Source organism: Gigantopelta aegis, chromosome 10 (genome assembly GCF_016097555.1).
Source record: "Gigantopelta aegis isolate Gae_Host chromosome 10, Gae_host_genome, whole genome shotgun sequence".
In the NCBI taxonomy this organism is placed as follows: Eukaryota; Metazoa; Mollusca; class Gastropoda; order Neomphalida; family Peltospiridae; genus Gigantopelta; species Gigantopelta aegis.
This window is the reverse complement of record NC_054708.1, coordinates 26,339,081-26,365,010: the sequence shown is the minus strand read 5'-3', so window position 1 is coordinate 26,365,010 and position 25,930 is coordinate 26,339,081. Positions and strand designations below refer to the sequence as shown.

General features: G+C 36.4%; 1 protein-coding gene across 3 annotated transcripts; it reads right to left on the bottom strand.

Moving 5' to 3' along the window:
• Nucleotides 1-411: 411 nt before the first annotated feature.
• LOC121383132 (dual specificity mitogen-activated protein kinase kinase 7-like) lies at nt 412-21,752 on the bottom strand. 3 transcript variants are annotated; one of them, XM_041512938.1, is made up of 14 exons: nt 21,620-21,752; nt 18,205-18,315; nt 17,107-17,221; nt 16,514-16,634; nt 15,798-15,911; nt 14,223-14,342; nt 13,836-13,943; nt 12,655-12,706; nt 10,689-10,816; nt 9,147-9,227; nt 7,903-8,045; nt 6,196-6,241; nt 5,012-5,117; nt 412-1,052 (listed from the first exon to the last, which is right to left on the bottom strand). In XM_041512938.1, the coding sequence occupies exons 1-13, from the start codon at nt 21,750-21,752 to the stop codon at nt 5,022-5,024; spliced, it is 1,368 nt and encodes a 455-aa protein (XP_041368872.1). In that variant the 3' UTR covers nt 412-1,052; nt 5,012-5,021. The 3 variants fall into 3 exon arrangements, with proteins under 3 accessions (XP_041368872.1, XP_041368874.1, XP_041368873.1); XM_041512940.1 differs by lacking the exon at nt 21,620-21,752 and adding an exon at nt 19,249-21,608; XM_041512939.1 differs by lacking the exon at nt 18,205-18,315.
• Nucleotides 21,753-25,930: the final 4,178 nt, after the last annotated feature.

The window sequence follows — 25,930 nt, the reverse complement described above, 5'->3', positions numbered from 1 at the left end:
AAACACCTCATCCAGAGACATTAATTAACTGCTACCACCGACATTTAAAAAAATGACATACCGTGGACACATCTCACCTAGTGACATTGACAAACTGTCATCTCAACATTAACAAGACAGATGGCGCACACACATTTTTCCCAGTGACAGAACACAAACTGGATACACAAACAGCAATCTCACCAGGTAATGGGACTAAACACTGGGTAAACATTTGGGAAATCTCAACAGGTAATTTGTATTAGAATTGTGAATGCATCCATTAATTTTGACCTATTCAAAGACAAAACAGAGGATGCATCTATCATATACTCGGCAATTAACAATTCTGAAATTATAGAGGCACTCAAAAACCTTGTCCAGTTCTCGAATCTGTTAGAAATTTGGAGTGGTGGAATTACCAGGCCATACTTTATTTATTTATTTTTAAAACAATTTTTGTTTTTGGGGGTTTTTTTGTGGGGGGTGGTGGGTTGTTTACACACTGGAATATTATTATAGTTGGCAGCATGAACAGCAGCAAAAGTGCTGGGCAGAACTTTTAATTACTGGTTGGAAACTTAAATGCCCATTAGTCGAACCCTACCAGTGAGTGGATGGGAAGAGCTCTGCAGTAATAGTATGGAGACTTGAAACGGTCAACAATCTCGTACAGAACAAAACTGTGCAAACATCCAGAAACCCTGCTCAGTAAAACATATAAGCACAGGAACAGGCAGCAATGATGCAGCAAGGACTAAAAACTGGACGCATCCTGAGGTCTCATCCGATTACGGGTCTAGGACTAGCGGAAACAATGAGATGGTCGACCCAGCAAACAGGACGAAAACAAACACTGGAGGACAGTTCCAGACAATCTGCCATGGCTGCCGCATGTGTCAGAAGCAGAAACAATGCAAATCGATGGAACCTATTGGGGGAACCAAAGTCAGCACAGCAGTTACTTCCCTTGGTAATGTAGTCTTCTCTTCTCTTTTTTTTTTCCCGGCACATTGACAGTCCAACCAGTGTTTGAGGTTTGATATACAACTATCATCTTCATCCAATGAAGTCTGGAAAATAAATAAATAAAATATATAGATAGATAGATAGATAGATAGATAGAGAGAGAGAGAGAGAGAGGATTCATCACGAATATTTTTTAATATGAAAAATATCAACCAAGTCTATGTTAATTGATATTTGTCGAGGCTCTGCCGAGACAAATACTGATTAACTAGACAAGGTTGATATTTTACATATTAAAAAGCAAGAGTAGCGAATTCCATTTATCCTATAACACTTCTAAAATAACATTTTAATTAATTTTTTTAGTTAATCACAGTACTAAAGTCGCCGCCATCGATAATATGACGTCATCACGATTAGCACAGATTAGTTTGATGTCACGCATTTTAAACAAATCTTTGAAAACATTACACTCAGGTACACAGTTTTGTCGGCTTGTAAGCAAATGACCCATCCATAGCAACACATTACCTAGAGACCTTGCAAATTTGCATTCCATTATTAACCAGGTTAATAAAGTAAATTATCACATGGATTTATGACGTGGATATCATGGGTAAGTTATAGGATAAATTTATCATATCACTACTAAGGAATAGCATTGGGCACGCCCATTACATAAATCACATATTTTGAGACATAAATATGCAAATATTTAGAACATAAGTATGCAAATTACATTATTATGCAAACAAACATGGCGTCTTTTGAAGTCGGAGATAGCGTTACTATCAATAAAAAAGAAAGTGCTACAATCAAATCAACTCTACCTTCCGGTAATTATATAGTTATGATTGACGGGTCCAGTTATCAAGCTGAATTGTCACCAGAATGTTTACAGTTAGTGCAAACAGGGGATAGGGTAGATCCACGGACATCGAAGCAGACGCCACAATCCGGTAGGCCCAAAAACAAAACTCGTAGATTTGTAGAAGTAGATGATACAATGATTGGTAATGTCATTACAGAAAATGAAAATAAGAATACTGCCAAAAAAACTCTATACGACATGCGCATTTTTGAAAACTATCTACAATCAATCAAGGAGTCCAGACCAATACATGAAATGCCCCCCAAAGAACTCGATGTAATTCTGTGCAAGTTTTACATCAGTGTACGAAAAGAAACCGGGGGACATTACGAACCTAAGTCTTACCTCTTTCCAAAGCAGTATCGAAAGAACACTGAAACGTAGGCGATATGGATTTTCAATAACATCATCTATTGAATTTTCAGTCCAGAGAGGTCCTAAAATCCCGAAAAATTTAATTGAAGAAATCCGGACTGGGCAGTCTGTCTCTGCGTGCCGACCCACTTAATGACAACGAGATTGAACAATTGTGGGAAAATGGTGTCATTGGTATTAACAAGCCTATGAGTGTAATAAACTGTCTCTGGCTTTTCAATGCTATCCATTTTGGCCTCCGGGGAGTGAACGATAACTATAACATGCGTTGGGGTGATGTTTCAATTTTGCATGATGATCATGGTCACGAATATTTACAGGTGTCCATGAGGCAGGAAAAAAACCGCCCTGGCGAAAATCTCCACGATTGCAGAGACGTTATTCCAAAAATGTGGGCAAACACACAAAATCCCCTTCGATGTCCCGTTGAAGTTTTCAAGTTTTATTCTTCAAAACGACCGCGAAACTTCTGTGAAGCTGACGACCCATTCTACATTGCTACACACACACTCGGTATGCCGAAAGCAGGAGAACAGTGGTTCCTCAGGCAATGCATTGGTAGAAATAAACTTGCTGGACTGATGAAAAACATGTGTTCGAGTGGTAATATTTGTACCACTAAACGCCTGACGAACCACTCTGCACGCAAATATGTGGTCCAAAAACTGAACGACAATCACGTTCCTGCTCATCAAATCATGCAGATAACAGGACACAAAAATATCCATTCAGTTAATGCATACTGCCATATAAATCACGACCAACACAAAGAACTGTCGCACATTCTGTCAGCGCCATCTACCTCTGGTGAATACTCAAGTTTGGTTCCCACGTGTTTGTCTTCGAAGGAAATCCGACAACACTTAAAATTCTAAACAATCAAAGATCATCAATATTTACGGTGGTGTGAACACCATGTTTGGAGGCAATGTCAGTGGGGGCAACATCGTAATAATGTGGCTCAGCCTAAAAGTCCTGTTGTTCCCCTAAAACGACGAAGAATCATTTTCGACAGTGATTCAGACTCAGACTGAACTTGATGAAGCCCTTAAATAGGTCAGTGACATAGATAGGCCTATGTCTGACAATGACGTAGTACTCAGCAAAATGCCACGAAAAGTTATTTCGAAAAATTTGGCTATTGTCAATTATTTTATTATAATTTCATTGTTTATATATAAAACTGTTAAATTAGTATTAAATTGTTTAAATAGCTACAATCTTTGTTTCCGCTTTTAACCTAGTTTCAGAAAGCATAGATAACCTTCAAGGTGTATTGACAAACCGATTATCAGCTGAGTGATTGACATGTACATGTATTCATACGTCATAACAGATTGTTACGTCCGAGCGTTGGGGTTTTGTTTATTAATCATTTAAGTGGAAAATAAATCAAACTGACAGTAATATGATAAATAGAATTCGTCACGAGTATTTTCTAATATGGGAAATATCAACCTCGGCCTGTTAATCTGTATTTGTCTTGGCAGAGCCTCGACAAATACAGATTAACGAAGCCTCGGTTGATATTTCCCATATTAAAAAATACTCATGACGAATCCTCTATATATTTATACATATTATTTTTAAAAATTAAATCATATTACTACTTTCCTGTGGTTATTTAACTAATATTCCATTTACGTTACACCACTTTAAAGTTGTTGACCCTTCTTTATAGGCAGAATAAAATATTTTTTATCATTACAGGTTTCTTTACCATTTATTGACATTTTAATTAAATTAGCAATTCTTTCAAGCCATGCCTGTGAAAACTAATGGGTTTGAAACTGAATCATTTTAAATAAAAAGACAACTACATTTATTTTAATATTTGCATTTCTTCTTCCTAAACCGGCCTCGGTGGCGTCGTGGTTAGGCCATCCGTCTACAGGCTGGTAGGTACTGGGTTCAGATCCCAGTCGAGGCATGGGATTTTTAATCCAGATACCGACTCCAAATCCTGAGTGTGTGCTCCGCAAGGCTTACACGAACCAGTGATCCATAACTGGTTCAACAAAGGCCATGGTTTGTGCTATCCTGCCTGTGGGAAGGGCAAATAAAAGATCCCTTGCTGCCTGTCGTAAAAGAGTAGCATATGTGGCGAAGCAGGTTTCCTCTAAAAAAACAGTGTCAGAATGACCATATGTCTGACGTCCAATAGCCGATGATAAGATAAAAAATCAATGTGCTCTAGTGGCGTCGTTAAATAAAACAAACTTTACTTTTCTTCTTCCAAAATCCTAAACTCACACACACGTACCGTGGTCATTTCATGCCTTTAATAGTTTTGTCATTTTAATTTAAAACTTGGTTTTTATATTTTACCCTGATGCTCATAAGGAAAGTTTTTATCATATAACATTTAGTTAAATATCTTAAAATATCAGTGAAATAAAAGTGTTATCAGTCACTCAGTGATGATAACACATTTTAGAGTGGTATAGTGAAATTTTCATTCTAAAATGTGTTATCATCACTGTAGAAAGTGTTATCTTCACTGTAAGAAAGCTGGAACTATTTTGCTGATGGCATTTTAAAAAAAAGGTAAATTGCCAAAAGTTATGTAATAAATAGAATATAAAAACAGAAAATTTCATGTTTTTTGTCAAATATCTCATTTCGTGAAGTTTGCAATCATATCACACTCGTCGCGGAAGCGCGACTCGTGACATATGATTGCAAACTTTATTCGATGAGATACAAATCATATTTGACAAAAAACATGAAATATTCTCTATTTATCAACTTCAATTTTTAAAATGTAAACGACAACCTTCTATTTGACCACCAAGTACTCAATTGAGACATACATACCTATCGGCTGTCAAGATGCCTTCACCTCGATGGTTTTGGAAATGGCTGTATACCACATACCAACATCTACTGACTCTTTCTCATACCTCTTGATGAATGTGTGCTCCTGAAAATGAATATAATTGTTACATAATCAGATGTACATCAAATACGACAAATAAACCAAATCGAAAATTAATATAATCCCACTATCATAAAGTTAATATACTCATCATGTAAAATTCATAATTAATCTTTTTTAATCTTTTTTTTTCTTCTTTCTTTTTTTTTAAATCTCCTCTGGGTGTTCACTTTCCCACTTACAGTACATATCATAGTGTCTGATATATAAGTCATCGGGACACTGTTTGGGACATGAAAAACAACAACACCAATGTGGAAGGCAATTACTTACCCCCCCCCCCCCCCACAAAAAAAAACCCACAAAAAAACACCCAAACAAATCCAATGATAAACTCTATTAGCCACAAGTTGTCCTTTATATGCACATACCACAGATTTTGGCATATGAGTAACCAGCTTCGGTGACATCATGGTTAAGCCATCAGACATAAGACTAATAGGTACAGGGTTCGCAGCCTGGTACCGGCTCCCACCCAGAGCGAGTTTTAACAACTCAATGGGTAGGTTGTAAGGCCACTACACCCTCTTCTCTCTCACTAATCACTAACAATTAACAACTAACCCAGATAGCTGAGGTGTGTGCCCAGGACAGCGTGTTTGAACCTTAATTGGATATAAGCACGAAAATAAGTTGATATGAAAAAAAAATGAAAGGAATATGAGTAATGGAGAACTGGATAGAACGAACACTAACCCAATGGAAACCATGAACGGGATTGAGCCTATGATACACTGCAAATTCGGTGCACAGGTCACTGCGGACTGAAAGGACATCTTAAAAAGATTGGTATTCACCCCTCGGCTCTCTTTGATGACCAAACACCACAACACTTCCTGCAGTCCTGTCCACTCTATAACAGAGAGAGAGGCAACACATCTGTCCTGTGAGTACTACGATGGATGCCAAGATGTGGGGCTCTGCAAAAGATCCACGCCTGACAGCCCTTTTTGCGACTCTCGTGGGACAACGGATATAATACAACCAATCGAATACTGAAGAAGAAGGGTGCAAACTCTACTGCTTAAAATAATGAAGTTGCTTGCAAATGTTCCACACTCACCAATAACTTTTTATACTTTGGTCTCTTCTTGTAATCTTTCGTTAAACTGCAAAACAAAATATGCAAAATTATAAACACTTGATCTTTATTTTTCAAAATACCTGTGTGAAAGGGGAGGGGGCTGTGATGTAAAATTGTTGATATAAATTAATGCTATTTAATTTCTTAGGGGTTTTTTAAAACATACATTGAGATAAATATTCTTGTGTACAACTATTTCAGTGATTTAGGACTTGCAAGAAACAAAGCTAATACCAAAAACTTAACGTCAAGCAAAATGAAAAATTAGTCTTACACTTGTGGTAGCAGTCTACAATCACTTCACTTGTTGGTTTTCCAAAGATCTATGTTTCAAGGCTAATTATTTGAAATAAGATTTGTTTTGTTTAACTACACCACTAGAGGACATTGATTTATTAATCATCGTCTATTGGATGTCAAACATTTGGTTATTTTGACAGTCTTAAGAGAGGAAACCTGCTACATTTTTCCATTAGTAGCAAGGGATCTTATATATGCACCATCCCACCGACAGGATAGCACATACCATGGCCTTTGATATACCAGTCGTGGTGCACTGGCTGGAACAAGAAATAGCCCAGTGAGTTCACAACGGGATCGATCCCAGACTGACCGCGCATCAGGCAAACGCTTTACCACTGGGCTGCGTCCCGCACCGTGGAATAAGAAGTAACACTGATAGCCAAAGAATCATAAATAACTGTAGTCTGCTACCTATAAGTCTTTACGTTGCTTTCTGAATAGTTGGCGTGAAACCAAAAAAACCAACATACATACTGTATTTGACCGGAAATAAGCCCATGTCTTTGAATAAGCCCCCCTCCGTTTTGATAGCATTTAAGAAATTAGGCCCTCATTCGTAAATAAGCCCACCCCCAACTTCGTCACCTTATAAATAACACGAAATTGCAAGTTTGCTCAAAGTTCATTTAAAAGGTCATACCTCCTGCAGATAATTAAACACAAATTTAACACAATATTTTACCACCAGTGAGATTTAGCAGGCTAACAATAACAGTGTGTAACATTGTTTTCAATTTCATGCCTGCAGTATTTCTCTGAAGTATCCAAGCCCAAGTATGAACTGAAAACCAATGTCTATTTTTACCACCACACTGGGTCCGCAGTTAATGCTAATTAAGCAAATACCGTATTCTGATTGGCTAAGAACAATGACCTTACATTGATAATTCTTTGTAGTGTAAGCTGACTGTCTGTGTCAGAAACGTGTGTATACGCTATTGAGTTTGTTGTTAATTGCTGTTGTTTTAAGTCTTCTCAGTATTAAATTTTGGATGTAACTAAACAGCACTGGTAAGTAATTGTAACATAGAAGGTGTGTTTCTGATAATTAGATACTAGTAAAAAAAAACACAATTTAATTAATAAACAATTATTATTTATTAATAACAAATGGAACACTAATTAATAGATGTGCTATTGAACGTTTTTTGTTTTCTTCCTAGTTCATTTAAGTATTGTTATTTATTTTAATTATTATTATTTAAAAAAAAATCAACAAAACTGGCCCCTTGTCTGGGAATAAGCCCACCCCATGCTAAGCTCACAATGAGTTGTCTTGGCCCCCTGGGCTTATTTCCAGTCAAATACGGTAATAATAATAACATAAAAATAAATAACAGATTGTGTGAAACCAAAACAGCATATAAATAGTAAACTATTTACCAATCTCTAACAAAGGAACAGAACTCGTGTGAAAAGTCTTCGCCAGGTGGTAGCAGTGGTGGGTCTTCTTGTAACACTTTGGTCAGCACTTCAAAGTCGGTTTTACAGTCTTTGTACGGAAACTCACCTGAGGCCAGCTCAACCTAGCACAAGGAAAATGTTCATAGTTATAAGATATCCAACATATATAGTACACGCTATTCAAAAATAGATCCCATGGGGGCATTGGGGTAAGAGAGAGAACATATATAGTACACGCTATTCAAAAATAGATCCCATGGGGGCATTGGGGTAAGAGAGAGAACATATATAGTACACACTATTCTAGAATAGATCCTGCCAGAAAGAAATTTTTGGGTATGGTGTTATGGAATTGAATTTAACCTGTCAACAGGTTATTGGGCGGGTATCGGGGAGGGGCCTCCCCCAGAATGAAAATGTGTTCAATATAAGGTTAGGGTTAAGAATACCATACAGCAATGATAAGAGTAATCCATTTTATCAAAAGGTTAAGAAATTTGCAAAAATATTTAGGTATGGCACCATACCTGTTTTACCCTCTGGCAGAAAGCCTGCATGGGGGAATGTGGGGTAAGAGACACAACAAATATAGTACACACTATTCCAGAAGTTTCCATGGGCGGATGTGGGAAAGAGATACCACAGTGATTAATTTATAGCTAGTGGGTCTGCTTCATCTTTACCTACCTATATTGTGACGACAAAATTACACCAATAGCCACTGATTAATAAATCAATGAGTTCTTATAGTGTTGTTAAACAAAACAAACTTTTTATATACTTTTCAACAGGCAGGACAGTACAGATCACACCATATTAACTACCAGTCATGAAGCATTGACAAGGAAGAAGAAATGTTTTATTTAACGACACACTCAACACATTTTATTTATGGTTATATGGTGTTGGATATATGGTTAAGGACCACACATATATTGAGAGAGGACACATGTTGTCGCCACTTCATGAGCTACTCTTTTCAATTAGCAGCAAGGGATCTTTTATATGCACCATCCCAGACAGGATAACACATACCAGGCCTTTATATTATACCAGTCGTGGTTCACTGGCTGGAGCGAGAAATAGCCCAATGGGCCCACAGACGGGGATCGATCCCAGACCGACAGCGCATCAAGCGAACGCTTTACCACTGGGCTACATCCAGCCCTGAAGCATCAACAACAGGACTGAAGTAAAATAAGAGCAGCTAAATAGGAACATACCAGTGAGATTCCTAAACTCCAGACGTCAGCTCGGATGTCATAGTCTGGACACAATGGGTCCGGTGGATCAATTCGCTCAGGCTGCAATAAAAGAAGACAAATAATTCAGTATTATATCACACACGGTGTTAGATACTGACAAATCATACGAGTGACACTCGGAAACAAATATCTTGTTACATATCAAAGTGCTATGTCCCATTAGAAAGACAAGTGGGATGTAAAAGTTTAATGTCATTAATTGGCACACTACAACTTTACTGAAACGTCAACAATTATATAAATTAAAATAGATTATAGGTAATAAATAGGATAGTAAACTCGCTACTCGTATCATGTTTATGTCCCTCGTTAAATAATTTCACTGTCACTTGCTAAAGCTCATGACTATTAATATCTTAAAAGAAGAAAAAAATATACAAATCTGATGTGTATTCATGTGTGTGTATATATATATATGTCAATATAACTAATAAAATTATTGTCTTCTTTTTTTCCAGGAGTATATAATTTACTGAAGGCAAAACCATATTGGTGAATTGATTCTAAGGGAGACAACCCAAAATGAAAAAAGATATATAGAAGAAGTAATGTTTAACAAATGGACAACAAATATTTACAAGTTATAAATGATAACCACATGGATAAAAATACTGCAAATAAATAAAGTCAACCATCTTCCTTGATGCTTCAGCCATAGGCCTTTATCAAATATATTGGTTACTGTACAATTATTATTGCACCCAGTGCATTTGTAATTTGTAAATTTTTATAAATTTATTATCAAATTAGCTGTCACAATCAGCTATCAATTTTTAAAAATTATTACTTTCTGCCATTGTTGCAAAAATACTCATTGAAAACCACTTTTTCAACTCAAAATGTTCAGGTATTTCTCATTAAAAAACAAAAAACTAAAATGGTCATTATCAAGATTAGTCTTGAACAGTGTTGTTCTATTATTATTTCCGATCAGTGCTGTGTGCAAAACGGCAGGAAATACGAATGAGTGAATGTACTGTATGTAGTATACAGTGTGTTGGCTTGCACGACGTTGGGTGAGATACCTCGCCTGTAGCAATCAGAAGGTTAAATGTATCCCATTTTTTAAGAAAATATTTTATATGATTGAAAATAAGTAAGAAATTGGATCATCTTTGACAGAAATTGCGCCTGCCTTTATAGTCCACAATTGTGTTGAATGAGATCTTACTTTCCACAAGTTATTTTTATAAACAATGTATGAATTCAAGGCCAGGGTGAAGTGATTTCCTGACAGCTATGAAAAGCCAAATCTGGGGGGGGGGGGGGGGGGGGGGGGGGGGGGCCTCCTCCAAAACTGTAACATTATTTGCCAATTTAGGTGGACATCAACTCTTTCTGATACTTTCGAAGCACAAAGGGATGTATGTCATTACTACATATGTGATCTACCTTGGAAAATTCCTGTTTTCTAGTTGTGGTTTTTGGCATTTATGTTAGTATGGTGCCCATTGTATTATTATTTACTTCCCTGCCATCTTATCCGTGTGACGAGCTTACCGCCATGTACGCCGCACAGCCTGCTGTCCGCGTCCTGGCTTTCGAGTCGACCAGTCTCCCGCTGATCCCGAAATCACACAGCTTGACCGTTCCCTTCTCATCCAGTAGAATGTTGGAGGGCTTGATATCTGAACAACGGAGGAAACATTGGTGAAGAGAGGGAAATCAATAGGCAACATTACTGAACTATTCTTAATATTAACATTTCGCATTCCCAAACAATATGCATAATAAACTATAGTCCTTCCCACTGATCCCAAAATCACACAGCTTCACCATGCCCTTCTCGTCTGAAAGCAGAATATTGGAAGGCTCGATATCTGAACAAGGGAGCAAATGGTAGTGAAGATATGCTACATTACTGAACTAATCTTAAGAAACTATTTTCCTTCCCCCTGATCCCGAAATCACAGCTTCACCATGCCCTTCTCGTCAAGCAGAATGTTGGAGGGCTTGAAATCTGAACAAGGGAGGAAATGGTAGTGAAGATACAGATCCGATATGCTACATTACTGAACTATTCTTAATATTTTGCATACCCAAACAATATGCATAATCAGTGATGTCATTAAGAAAAGAAATAAGACATAAAAATTAATTATAGAACTTTAGAAATTATTGTCATGTCATGTCATGTCATGCCATGTCATGTCATGTGACATAATCAGGTTGATACTGAAGTCAAAGAATTTACATGATTTCATTGTTTTAGCAGGGACAAGCTTACAACACATATAATTTTAACAGAGTTGTCAACATGTGCAGATTAAGTTGTAAAATATCAACATTCGATAAGGAAGGAAGGAAATGTTTTTATTTAACGATGCATTCAACACATTTTATTTACGGTTATATGGCATCAGACATATGGTTAAGGACCACACAGATATTGAGAGAGGAAACCCACTGTCGCCACTTTATGGGCTACTCTTTCCGATTAGCAGCAAGGGATCTTTTATATGCATCATCCCAGACAGGGTAGTACATACCACGACCTTTGATATACCAGTCGTGGTGCACTGGCTGGAATGAGAAAAAGCCCAATGGGCCCATCAACAGGGATCAATCCCAGACCGACCGCACATTGAGTGGGTGCTTTACCACTGGGCTACATCCCACTCCCGTTTGGTAAGGAATCATTTATTCTTTATAATTATATACCTGGGAAAATTTTATTAAAAAGGTGATGAAAAATCTCCGGGATTTCATCAATAGGTAACAGCCGGCGAATTTTCATCACCTTTCATGGAGATAATATATGAAGTTATTTTTGAGGGTGTACTGTTAGGTCATGGTTAGAAGCTTATTCCTTCAGCAAAAAAAAAAAGAAGACGAAAGGAAAGCTTCTTCCCTTACTATTAGTTGTTTATTCAATATTTGGAAACAAAAGAAATATTTGTTCAACGACACCTCAGCACATTTTTTTGATTATGGCTATATATTGTCTAATATATCTTTAAAAAGTCAAAAGTTTGTTTTGTTCCATCACATCACTAATGCACATTGATTAATTAACCATCAGCTATTGCATGTTAAAAATCTAACGCAGTTTTCTGAGGAAGGAATATTACATCCTGCCCCTTGGTGTGAGGTTACTGTAAACAATATTTAAAGATGCTGGGCTCGAACTTGAATTTGTCACCAACGGTATTTTAAAAAATGTCTCACCGACAGTAATTTTGAGTGTGCCTAGTGCAATTTTTTTTTAAAGTGACTTTTGCAGCAAATAAAGTTGACTGAAATGTTGTTTTGTTGCATGTATGCATATTTCAACTGTTAAATACTGGCAGATAATGTACACCAGATATATTCATTTTGCTGTCATTGAGAAGTTTTAACACCAGCAATAATTTTTATTCTGCTGCACAAAAGTGCCACCGGTGATACTCCTGACCCATGGCAAGTTTTTATCACAGCACTTTGAACTTAAGTGTATGTAGTATTGAAGAAAACAAAGTTTACCCACCTCGATGAATGACTCCATGGTTTTCTTTCAGATAGTGAAGAGCTCGCACAATCTGTGAACAAGATAAAAACATTTAAAAAAACCTTCATAACTAATACTGATAGCAGTTGACAATATCAAATTATGAAATACCCATATATGTGTGTATATGACACCAGTGTTACACTGAGTTAATAGGAAATTCACACTCACTGCTGCCAATAGCAGCACTTCATATCAACACTATTATAGACATTAATAACAAGGGCAGAGATTGCAGGGATTTTTCAAGGTAAAATGAGTAAAATATTTTAAGGGTTTGATTGAAAACAACAAAAGGATTGGGCACAAGTTTGCCAACTTGCGTACCCTAACAAATTAAACACCTTTAAAGTTAGAACTGTTCAAGAAGTGTTGACCAATCCAATCTGTTAATATTAGCATAAATAAATATTGTTTAAACAAAAAATGCCTATTATATGAGTAGGTTAGCAACTACATTTTCCAATGTTCACAAGTGTAAACAAGCATTTTGAGAGTACTGTTAAAGCAATACATGTCCCCTACCAGGCCTAACAAAGTGTTGTATTCTTAAATGCAAGGCCCATAACCCTGTGGAAAATCGCCATGAAAGTTAAATTTGATCTGTAACAATACAGGAAAAAGCTATACATAAAATTTGAGCTCAATATCTCAAGGCATTGTGAAAAAAAACCATCCGGAAAATTATATATGGGACAGACAGATGGATAGACAGAGACAGACAGAAGGAGGGAGATGAAACCTTTAGTCCCATCTGGTTGGACTGGTAGGGGACTAATAAGTCAATCATTTATTTGTAATAAAAAAGAAAAGAAAAAAACTTTAGGTGTTTTCTCTTTTATTAATACTTATCTTGACCTCTTACTTATTCTCAGAGGACACGATAGAGTATAAAGAAAAGAAGAAAACTTCAAGTGTTTTCTCTTTTATTAATACTTATCCTGACCTCTGAGGATAAGAGGTCAGGATAGAGTATAAAGAAAATCATGTTGCCTTAGGCTACTGATGCCCTCAATGAAGTGCAACTGGATGCATGTACAGGAACAACAAACAGTACAACTACGTATAAGCTCTCTCTGGCATTTGGTAGTGCAGGCATAACAAGCTAGTATATCTGCTGAGCAGCTCTTTGAGTAATAATAAAAATTTCAAAAGCTTACAGCGACAGCCATTTTGCCTAAAATTCTTTCGGGAATCGGTTTGTGTGTTCTCTTGAGAAGTTTGTCCAGACACGTTGACATCAATTCCATACAGATCCAGACTTCACTCTGTAATACAAGTAAAAACAGATTACACTACACTGGGAAATGGAAAGGAATATCTGTTTATGGCACCTGAACACATTTTAAACTACAGATATTTGGTGTCCAACATAGAGAGAGAGAGTGTGTGTGTCGCCACACAGGCTACTTGTACCAAAAAGCAGCATGGGAGAAAGATTACTACTGAACAACAGAAACTAACACACCTATTCTAATATGCCAGTTGTCAATGACAGCCACATCTAGAAACACCACAACATGTAAAATAAAAGTAACTTTACTCACAGACGTGATAAATGTTCCGATACACTGCACGATATACGGGCAGTCGTGACTCTTCAGAACAACGTCGAGATCCATTATTATTCTTTTGTTCTCTTCCTTGTTTCCAGATCGTCGCATTTGCTGAACAAAAACATCACACGTAGGTACTGAGAATTATATACACTTTAATACAAGATATATTACAAGCAGAATCCCTTCAAAAATATTTTATGGCATAGCATATCATGTTCAATTTTGTTAAGACGAGTACAACTGGGACCTATTGACTGATGTCGTTAATTTACAGCTTAACCTATCTGCCAGAAAAGCTGCTTTACAATCTGTTATGTCTGAAGTACCGTAGTAGCTGCGACTCTGACGATCATTCAAATTAAAATACAGGAATTTACAAATCAGATGAAGGAATACTTTACAAGTGTTGTCACCAGTTGCAAACATAGCAGCAGTTGATACTCTATTAAATTGTCAGGCTTAAGAAAACCCATACATTTAATGCAAATTAGAACTAGATGGGAAAACCTGTTTTTATCATGTCCCAGTTGACTAATAAATGTATTGGATGGATTATCACTTACAGGGCTTGAAATAGGAAGTAAACCAGGGCTTCTAGATTATGGTAGCCCCACTCCCGTGGTTAGTGATATTCAATGTTGGGCTAGTAAATAACTGCTATTGCCATGTCCGATGGCTAGTGAAAAAAAAAAAAAAATATCAAATTTTGCAGTCAAGTCGATTTTGTGAATATGAATATCCTGCCCCCACCCCAATTCCTCAATGTTAGTGTTTTTAAGCTCTATCTCTCCCTTTAGGTGACATATCTGATTATTACTGTTATTTAGTAAAATTGTATTAACTTAAAGTAAAATAGGGCTAGCGAATTTTTAATCATGGCTAGTAAAATTTTTAAATCACCGATCCCATGGTTAGATATATTTTAGAGCATCATGGAATTAAATTAGAAAATAATCACGAGTTAAATAGCACATGATCTAATCGTACATACATCTATCTGTCTTTTGAATATTGACTTGTGTTTTAGCAGGTGAATTTTCTATTTAACCTGCTAGGTCTAAACAAATGGACTGCTTTTCACTATTCACAGGCCACTATTTTGAGTCCTGCATGTATCTTAAAGTTAGGGGCTCTTCGAACTTCGATCACGTCAGTTTAAAATGTGTGTTTTGTTTAACAACTCCACTAGACCACACAGACAGACAGTTTACTCAATATAGTGGCTATAGGCCCATAATACAATCAGAAGCCTGTTATACATTTTCCCTAGTCTTAGAAAGTAAACCCCGCTACATGTTTCCATCAGTAGCAAGGGATCTTTTATATGCACCATCCCACAGACAGGATAACTCATACCACGGCCTTTGATATGCTAGTTGTGGTGTCCTGGCTGGAACAAGATTTAACCCAATGGGCCCATCAATGGGGATCGATCCCAGACTGACCATGTGTCAAGTGAGCACTTTACCACTGGGCTATGTCCCACTCTTGATCAGGTCAGATGCTGTTTGGTATCCTGCTACCTACAATGATAACAGGTGAAAATGATGATGTCAAACCAACCTTGACTGCCATGAGATAGCCTGTTCCCTTGTGTTTCATCTTGATGACCTGCCCGCAGGTCCCGTGACCTAGTTCACCTTGAGATTCCAGGTCACCGATTTCTGTGTGGATTTTCTACAAACAAGAACCATACAATTAAAGTCATGAGTCACACAAGATACAATTAAAGTAATGAGTCACAAGATACAATTCAAGTAATGAGTCACAAGATACAATTAAAGTCATGAGTCACAAGATACAATTAAAGTCATGAGTCACACAAGATACAATTCAAGTAATGACTCACAAGATACAATTCAAGTAACGAGTCACAAGATACAATTCAAGTAATGAGTCACAAGATACAATTCAAGTATGAGTCACAAGATACAATTAAAGTCATGAATCATAAGATACAATTAAAGTCATGAGTCACAAGATACAATTATAGTCATGAATCACAAAAAAGTGTTATTTGAGTTTAAGACAAGTAAACTGAAAGTACATTATAATGACAAAGCAATCATTTACTCATGAAATTAACATTGTGATTGTTTTGAACGTTTTTCTGTTTAATCAAGTGGAGCTTTTACTACCTAATGAGATATAAATATTGCACAACTCTTTGTATACATGCAGATACAATTAGGTGCCACAAGTAAAAATGGAGAGACACTTGTCCTATAGGAAAAGTTGATATTGAGAGTTAGTATACTACAGCCCTGATAAGTGAATACCTGTTTATTTATTGTGAGTATTCCCGACTGTTTCATTATCTCCTCGTACTTCTGATCGATCTCTCGGCTGTCAGGCGGCCGCGATCTAATCTGACAATCAAGCTGCATGCCGGTCCTCCGTCTGAACAAAAACATTTACAACATCAGTTTACAAAGGAAAGGCAAAGTATTGCTTGTCTAGGGAGATGTCAACACATTATTTGAATCAGGAGTTATTATTATTAGGTAACGGTGGCACTAGATGTTCCTAAACTGGTGAAAAAAAGATAGGCATAGAGAGAAAGAGAGACACAGAGAGAGAGAGAGAGAGAGAGAGAGAGAGAGAGAGAGAGAGAGAGAGAGAGAGAGAGAGAGAGAGAGAGAGAGAGAGAGCATACTGCCACACTGGCTACAACCAAAAAACACAAGGTAAATTTATATGCACTACTTCTCATAATCAGGATAATAAATACCCCAATAAATGTCATTACAAATCAATGTTTGTAGATGGTTTATGCCAGAGTTATGGTATCAAGCATTAACTGAAGAAAAACTTAGACACAGTATATATTTCAGGTCACATTATCTGTATGACTTTTAGCAGGTCCACTTACCTCTCTGGTGCCAGTCTGTGACAGTCGAGCTGCATGTCTGGTCGCCGTCGCCCTGACGACGGGGCGGAGCTGGATCGCGACGACGTGCCTCCTCCATCACTGTGATTTCCAAGCACTGCAAAATCATATATCTCAGTCAGGCATTGTTCAGGGTAAAAATAAAAATGAAAAATCATTCTCTGAGTACTGCTAAAGCAGTAAAGCTAAAAAAAAATATTTCCTAAGTTCAGGGGCCATAACTCTGTAAATCGCCATGGAAATTAAACTTGATCTGCAACAGAACATTATAAAGCTATATACAAAATTTCTTGAGGCATTGCCAAAAAAAGTCTGGAAAACTAATTTTTGTATGTTCTAAGTTCAAGGGCTGTAACTCTGTCAAAAATAAATAAATCGCCATAAAAGTCGGTATACAATTTAACCCTGTACCCATTAAAATGTTGTTGGGGGAAACACTGACAGGTGCTATATTCAAATAATTTTATAATTGCAGCTGGCCTCTAGAAGGTGTTGCAGTCACTGATATTCAGTGGCAATCTGCATTGCAGCTATAAATACTTTTGTAAAATTGATTTATGATGGCATTTTTATCATTGATTATTTATTTTTTTACTTGTAATGTTATCACAGACCAATTCATATTTCTAGGGCCAAATGTTACATGTAATATCTGTCCTGGACGGATGGAGGACTGGCATGGGTCGACACCTGTGCAAATGACAGGCATGCACTACAACAGCTTGCTCTGAATGAGCATGTTAAGCCTTAGGACCTAACATGTAATAAATTCTTCCTCTGCATTATAATATATTGACATAACCTCAATTTTAATCATGAACACAATAAACCTTCCTTATCAAGACAACAGTGGGGTGATCCTAATGACTGAATTGCAATCTTTGTCATGAGCAAAATCAAGATGAGCTAAATTATAACTTTCCCGAAGTTGATTAGCAACAACTACTGTCTAATGTTTCAAAATTGTGTAGCGATCTCTGAAACTTGTGTAGCAAATCGCGACGCGATATTGGACAAAATGTTCCCTGTATATTATTGTGTGTAAAATGACGTGTAAAATCTTTGAAAAAGTGGTCCTACTGTCAAGTCTTCCGATACGGAACCTGGACGTATCATGCATCATGTCTGGGGAGGTGGAGTCCAACGTGTGGTTGTTGTTACTGTACGCATTCCAGTCAACTGTGCCATTCACTAGCAAACAAGAAAAAAACACACACTAATTCATGCAACTAAAATATAATAAATCAAACATTGTTACAACTCAGGGCTAGCTTCGGCACTCGTCAAATTCACCAATTATGAATTAAAAACAAAAATGGCCGAATTTTATTTAATTTAATTTTGGTGAAATAAGCTCATGAAATAATTAATATTTTGTTAAAACAAATAACTGGGTTTCTGAAGTTTTTGATGTTGGATAAATAATTTGGCAGTTTTCTGTTGACCAAGAGCTAGTCCTACAATTGTTCTATCAAATGCAAATTCTAAAAAAAAAAAAGACTAGGTAGCATAAAAAAAGTTCAATGGAAATATGAGACAATTTAAATAATACAAAGAAAAATAAGACCACAACAAAGAAACAATTCAGTGCAAGTGAAATGACCAGCTGTTCTAGTTACCTTTGTTAATTGTTGGATACTGTAGATCAGGAAATATTAGCAAGCATAAAATGTTACCAAATTTAGCAAGGCCAAACAAGACGTTAATATTTCACGACGTTAAACTTAAAGAGACGCACAACGGTCTGTTCCAAACAACTTTTGTGCGATTGTTTTATAGGTGATTGGCTGAACCACGAACCAACAACAATAGTTATAACTTATATGCTAAATGATTAAACCAAAAGGATAGTAAACAACACTAGTTAGTTACTGCAATTTTCTACTAAATGTAAATTATATGTAAGCTGCATAACGTAAAAATTTGTCAGCTGATCCTATAACTTAACAAATCTGGAAATAAGTGGCCGGTCACGGTCATTGTCCGGTACAAATTTGTCATTTGTCAAGCTTTGACAGGCACAAACTTAATATTGGTGGTCATATTGTCCGACACAAACTGAAGTATTTCTGTGTTGAAGAAGTTTGATGCAGTATAAAATGTATATTTAAAATTGTTTCTGACCATATCATGCAGCATGCACGTGCTTATGGAACTGTTGCTAGAACATCTTCGCATTTGCCCCAAAATGGTTTTTTCAATGTCTATTAATAGGCTCGAGCATGCTTGATGATCCAATGTGTTCCGAATGGCTAAAATAATCAATGCATCTTTTAATACGAACATTTTACTGTCTAAACTGAACAGTGGACAAATAATCTAGTGTCAAGTTGTACCTTGGAAACCGCACGGTCCCAAGGGTAGCGGTCATGATTTACATTGGCCAATTAGACAGGTAGTGTGATATGTGCATGATACAGTTTAGCTGTCAGTCTATATTTATCAACAGTACGTTAGCGTGTTTTGCAGTTCTGATGAATGTCAATTAAGCAATCAAAATTAAAGGAAAACAAAAAAACAAAATTAAATAACTGAAGTACACATTCAATATGTTTATTAGGTGCTTTGTTATTATAAAGTTATTTCAGTTTTCGTACGTGATTGGAATTTGACATATTGTAGGCCTCATCGCCTGTTTTTCTGCGGTAATTTGTTTAATGTTTATATAATCAAATGAATTTTTCAAGTTGGCTTTGTAGAAAGGTATCAACTGTATTTAATTTCCAAATGAAATTACAGCATGTCAGACAGTCCAACGAAATGTTAACGTGTTTGATTATGAACAAAACGCCCAACCCCCAATCTAAGTGCTTATAAATGTGTTGCATTATTTTATCCACAATTGATTGTAGAAATTTGTTATTTTCCAGTTTTATTACTTTTTCTATATTTAACAGTGAACAGAATACAAATCCATCAAAACCATACTTTACCATAGAGGAGTTTCACTACATCATGAATAGTAGTTCTATGGGTATATGTAATAGTACATGATTAATACAGCATAATAGTAACATTATTGCAATATTTGGTCGACAGGCAGAGTTTCATTTTTGATAGGCTCAAATTGATTGACATAGGTCATTTTGACAAGTACCACTAAAAAAATATATATTTCCAGGCCTGCTCAAGTATGTATTCTTTTTCAGTTTTTATCATGACCTCACTAAAAAAAAAAAATTGCTAATATGTCACTTATCTGGATTTAGCTAAATTTTAAGATAGCTAATATTTTATGACTACAGTGTATCATGCAGAAATTGCACTGGTTAAAATATTGAAATAATTGTTTAACTGAACCGCTTTGGCCTAGTTTTTAAAGCCTACCACATATTGTTCACTATTAGATATGTTTTTGATTATTAAAATAAGACATTAATGACAGTTTATTGTTTAGACTACCCATTTTAATACATCTGAGTGTTCCTGGTTATCCTGGTGTTTGTAATACAGTGAAATACATTTCTCATAATGTTAAAAAAACCGCACATACCTCCGAGAAGTACCAGTTAGGGAATGGTCGAGTTTTAAAGGTTTTCACTCATTTCAACACCATAGACTGGTTTCACTTTATTATATCTTTATACAGAGGTTACAATAAATTGTCATCTCCTTGCAACCCCATTGTTCTTGATCATGCTTGTGTCATCCGTGTGTTAACTGTTATGTCACTTTCAATCAACAAATACTGCCACTGCTATAAATAAATCGTACAGCATATTGGCAAACAAAACAAATAAACTCATCATTCAGATTTACTTACAAACCAGTTGCAAACATGCTAACAGTAAAATTTTCATGGAAAATTCTGTGGACACTATTTTTCCACGGCAAATTATTTTCTTAACTGAAGGAATTGTGCAATCATGTGACTTAAATAACTAGATAGTAGAACAGTTGACGACAGACAAAATTTAAGTTTTCTTTCAAATTAGTCTATGAAATGTGCCATGTTTATGAGTGGGTCAACTTCAGTGTTGCTTCTTCTTTTTTTTTCTTTTTTTTTTTGCTAATTTTAACCTCATTTTTACTAGCTTTTCCGTGAATGTGACAGACATTTGTTTACTTCCCACACGCAAAAGTCAACAATGTCAGAAATTTTCAAATGTACTACTGCGCACAATCCTATGCAATGAAACAGGTCCCTTACCGAATGAGGGAAACATACATAACATTAAGTTAACAGACTGTCATTGTGCTTACTATGGCTAAACAAAACAATAACAAAAACCAACAAAAAAAAGACGTTTTGTTTTTCAAACTGGAATACAACAGTTAAATCGATTTCTAAAAGATCTAATGTCAGTTGGCAAAAACTGGTGCGAAAAATGCTCGTGGTCAAATAGATCACATAACTAATCAAAAATCGGTCTCAAAAGCGAATTACAACCGACAACAACAAACAATGTGACGTCTATAAATCCTATTTTTGGTGCCAAACGCTTGTTGACATTATTCAACATTTTGAACAGTCGTAATGAGTTATACAGCTTACTGGGACGCCTTGGTCCTGGCGATCCTGTTAATAAACTTCGCGTCCGTCTGTCATTTTCATGCGAGCGGTTTTCTTGCGTCAATTTTCTTTCTAATTCGTTTAATTTTGTCGTAAACGATTTGTTTGACGACATATTGGATTGATAATCACGTGATACGGTAGCGCATCTTGTTTCATGTTTTAGCCGTCGTTTCGCATTGATGAGCCGAAACGAGGCACTGTTAAGGTTCAAAAGATTGGTTTGTTCTTGTAACCTGTTCCAAGAAACGAGTGCGGGAGTGGAGTGCGGTAGGGTGAGGTTTGGTGTCTAACCGCCTTCCCCAGACAAACACTCCAAGCGATTTTTTTTCCCCCAATATATTTTCCTGGCCCTGGGAAGCATGACCCGACCCCAGATAAAAACTTCATTCGCTCCTTATAGTCGAACCCCCCTGCACAATTTCCTATACACGCCCCTTGTTCCCAACTAGATTAGTATAGTATTTTTAACGACTATTACATATGATACTATATATTAGGCCTACATATATGTAATGGGTTTTTTTCTGGTTTTATTTTCATTTCAACTTATTTTCGAGCTTATATCCATTTAAGATTCAAGCACGCTGTCCTGAGCACACACTTCAGCTATCTGGGTTGGCTGTCCCGGATAGTCAGTTAGTTGTTAGTGGATAGCGAGAGAGAAGAGGGTGTAGTGGTTTTACACCTATCAATTGAGTCGTTAAAACTCGCTCTGGGTGGGATGCGAACCCGGTACCTACCAGCCTTATTTCCGATGGCTTAATCACGACACCACAGAGGCAGGTTTTTCTTGTTTAAATATCGGTCTTTGTTATTCAATGTGTTTCTGGTCATTCTAGATGCAAGCGCGGACGCAATATTGTTTTGGAAGGATGCGGGCTAAAACGGCACCAGGCGAAAACGGAACCGTTTTGGGTAAAACGGCACCACACGTTGGCGAAAATGGCACCTCACATTGGCTAAAACGGCACCAAAACATATGGTCAAAACGGAACCATGCATTGGCTAAAACGGCACCACGAATGATTAATAAATATAAAATGCGTCTTTGTCATTATTTTTATGTGATTATCCATTTTTATGCATTTTTGTGAGTCTTTGTGAATCTTTATGCGTCTTTGTCAATTTTTAAGTTATTTTGTTCAATTTTAAATGTCTGTTAATTTGTATGTGTCTTTGTGTATCTTTGTAGTGTTTAGTAGAAACATTTAATTATTATTGTCACGTGTAATGTTGTATTAAAAATGATATATACATTATATAAATGGTGTTTTGTTGCTTACTTAGAAATTGTGTTGATCGATAGAAAGTCTTTTTGTGTTCGGTCATTTGGGGACTCTGTTATACAGGTAGTTTAAAAAAAACCCACATTAGTTATGTATTTATTTATAAGATACACAACCCCACATGTATAAATTTAAATTAAACAATTGATATATAATCTAACAAAAACAATAATAAACAATGCCGTGCAGACAAGCAGAAGAAAAGTTACTATCAACAAAGCAGTTTAAATTATCTACAAGTAGGGGCCTATTTAATTTGTTTTGTTATTAAATTTATTTTGAGTCACTGTTCACATGTTGTTTCATCTTCTTGGTTAATTAATTTACAACGTTTTGCTGATAATGTGACCTGGAAATTTAAACTTCATGAATACGTATCTTATTCCAATTTGGTGGTTGGTGGAGAGCTATATACCTAAACATTTTGTAAGCCCCACGATAATTGATGACGTTTTATGTTTTGCTGTTACGTTTACCCCCCCCCCCCCCCCCGTTGACAAATGGCGTCTGCTTCAATTATAATGGAACGACAATAACAAACCTGTTTGTGGAATGTAGCACGCGAAATAATGGTCCAGTCTTATTATTGTCATGATAGTTTTAACAGTTAAAATTAGTTAAAATCTATGTGTCTACGAAAAAAAAAGTTTGGTGCCGTTTTCGCCATCAAAAAGTGGTGACGTTTTGGTAAAGTGACGTTTTAGCCTGATACCGTTTTGGAAGGGGTGGTCTATATGCAACTTCTTAAACTGTTGTAGGCCTATATTAGCGGTAAATTCATGCACTTTAAAATAAGTGGGGGATGGCGTCTAGTCCCCCACCCAGGATCCTCGCCTTCTAATATTTGTAGTACAGTTTACATTAAACTCGGAAGAATGAAAAACAACTATACATATCTTGGATGTACAATGAATGATCAAGGGAATTTCACAACTACCAGGACTTTATAACAAATCTATTAAAGCACTCTTTAAGGGTAGAGTAAACTCCAACAAGAGATTTATGTGTTCGAAAGATGCATACCCGGACCACCAACACATACTGACACTTTAACAAATGAAAAACGCGTAAGTTTAGAGTTAATAAAAAAACCCCATGATTATTCATGCTAACTGGGGGCAGCCATTTTGTTTCGGTTTTGTGACGTCTGGTGGTATAGCTTGCGGCGAAGTGACGTCAGCTCCGTCCATCTGCTCTATGCACAGTGTAAACAAACGCTCTAATTTACGACAAGGCGCTTCGCTTTCATCAACCTGACTTGTAAAACAACATAAATGATTTGATAGTATAATAAACTATTTAACTAAATATATTTCAATTTGCATCAATAGAACGAAATGGAGTTATAGTATTTTTTATTTTTTTTTAAATCCAAAGAAAAAAAAAGCATATTATTAAGCCTATTGGTATGTGCGTTCGAGCAAAAACGACCACTCACGATACCCAAGTGATAATTTTCTTTTCTTTGGAACTACGTAATTGGTCAGTTTTGTGATTTTTAGATGGAAAAGTCTACTTAATCAAGGGTTTTACAGAATTACTTACAGTAATAAAGCAAGACGGCTGATCGATTACGATTAGAGGGATGTCCGTGCGGTTAACACACAATACCCTGTGCTCTTAATAGAAGAGGCACGTCTTTTTAGTGTGTCTAGACACAGTGTCTGGGGACCGTCTAAATATACACCTGCCAATCAGGAACCACAGGTACAGGCCACGGACAGAAAAGACCAATTAACTAAGAAAATACTGATTTATATGTCAGTACGTGGGTTAATTTATGTACAAACCATAATACAGTTATTTCAACACTTTGACAAAGATAGTTTATTTTGTATTAAAAATAATATATAATTGTGGGGCCTGTTGAGTGCCATGACCTACTTTCCGTGACCTTGACCTTGATGACGTCACGGCCTTGTGCCTCGACCTACTTAGACTGGCCTTGACCTTGATGACGTCACAGACTACTGTACCGTGTTCAACGTCCTACTGACCCGGCCCCGACCTACTTAGACTGACCCTGACCTACTTAGACTGGCCTACTATGCCGTGTGCAACGTCCTACTGACCCGGCCCTGACCTACTTAGACCGGCCCCTGACCTACTTAGACTGACACGAAAGAGTATAAAAAGGCTAGATACGGTTTCATTGTCATTCGCTCGCCGAAAACGATTGTTATTCGATCACATCTACTACGTCATTGTTAGGAGATTCGTTTGAGATATTTCGTCATTGTTAGAAGAAAGAAGATTCATTTGGATAATTTTGAGATTTTGTCACTGTTAGAAATCGACTGGATCAAGACTTCATCTGAAAATAGTAAGTTAATTTTTTTTTATACTGATTTAGTTTGAAGATCTATGTGTTTGCAGTGGTGGACAAATATAACGTTTAACAAATGGTACTTTTTGAAAATCGTTCTTTCTTCAAACACGGTGAAATAAATAACAATTTTACACTGAAAGTTTTCTGCCTTCTAAACACGGAAGCAGTTGTTCTTGTATGCAATGTCATTCAAAGACTGATGTCATTCAAAATTATAGACAGAAAACGTGTTATACTCTCACCCCTGTTGAGTCGTTGTCTCTATTAAGTCGTGTCATTTGGGATTTCACCTCTTTTTAAAGTAATACACCACCTACCGTTTGTTTACGTTCGAAGTCTCACAGTAAGATGTGTAGACAGTCAAATAGCTAAGAAATTTTAAGTATATCCAATTATTTGTTACATTTTACCTTAAAAATTAGTTTTTCTACACAGGAACGAAAATAGGTCAAAAACACATGACCCGTATGACAATTAAAACATTTGTAGTTTTCGTAATTTATGGCGATCATGCCCAAAATATCTATCGAAGTGTCGTCTGCATGTGTATGTTTATTTTTACGCATTAGTGAGTCACGTCAGTAAAAATGTGAGGTCACACGTCAATCGTTTTTTCATGCAAGCAAATAAGGGCGCTAAAATTTGAATACGTAAACTAAGATGTAGATCAATACA

What these genes read in the sequence shown, in the direction of transcription:
- LOC121383132 (XM_041512938.1), bottom strand. Translation starts at nt 21,752, where the DNA reads ATGTCGTCAAACAAATCGTTTACGACAAAATTAAACGAATTAGAAAGA. An exon ending in TAGGCAAAATGGCTGTCGCT is followed by an intron (nt 12,707 to 13,835) that starts GTAAGCTTTTGA and finishes TCTTGTTCACAG; the next exon opens with ATTGTGCGAGCTCTTCACTA. An exon ending in CCATGGAGTCATTCATCGAG is followed by an intron (nt 10,817 to 12,654) that starts GTGGGTAAACTT and finishes TCCGTTGTTCAG; the next exon opens with ATATCAAGCCCTCCAACATT.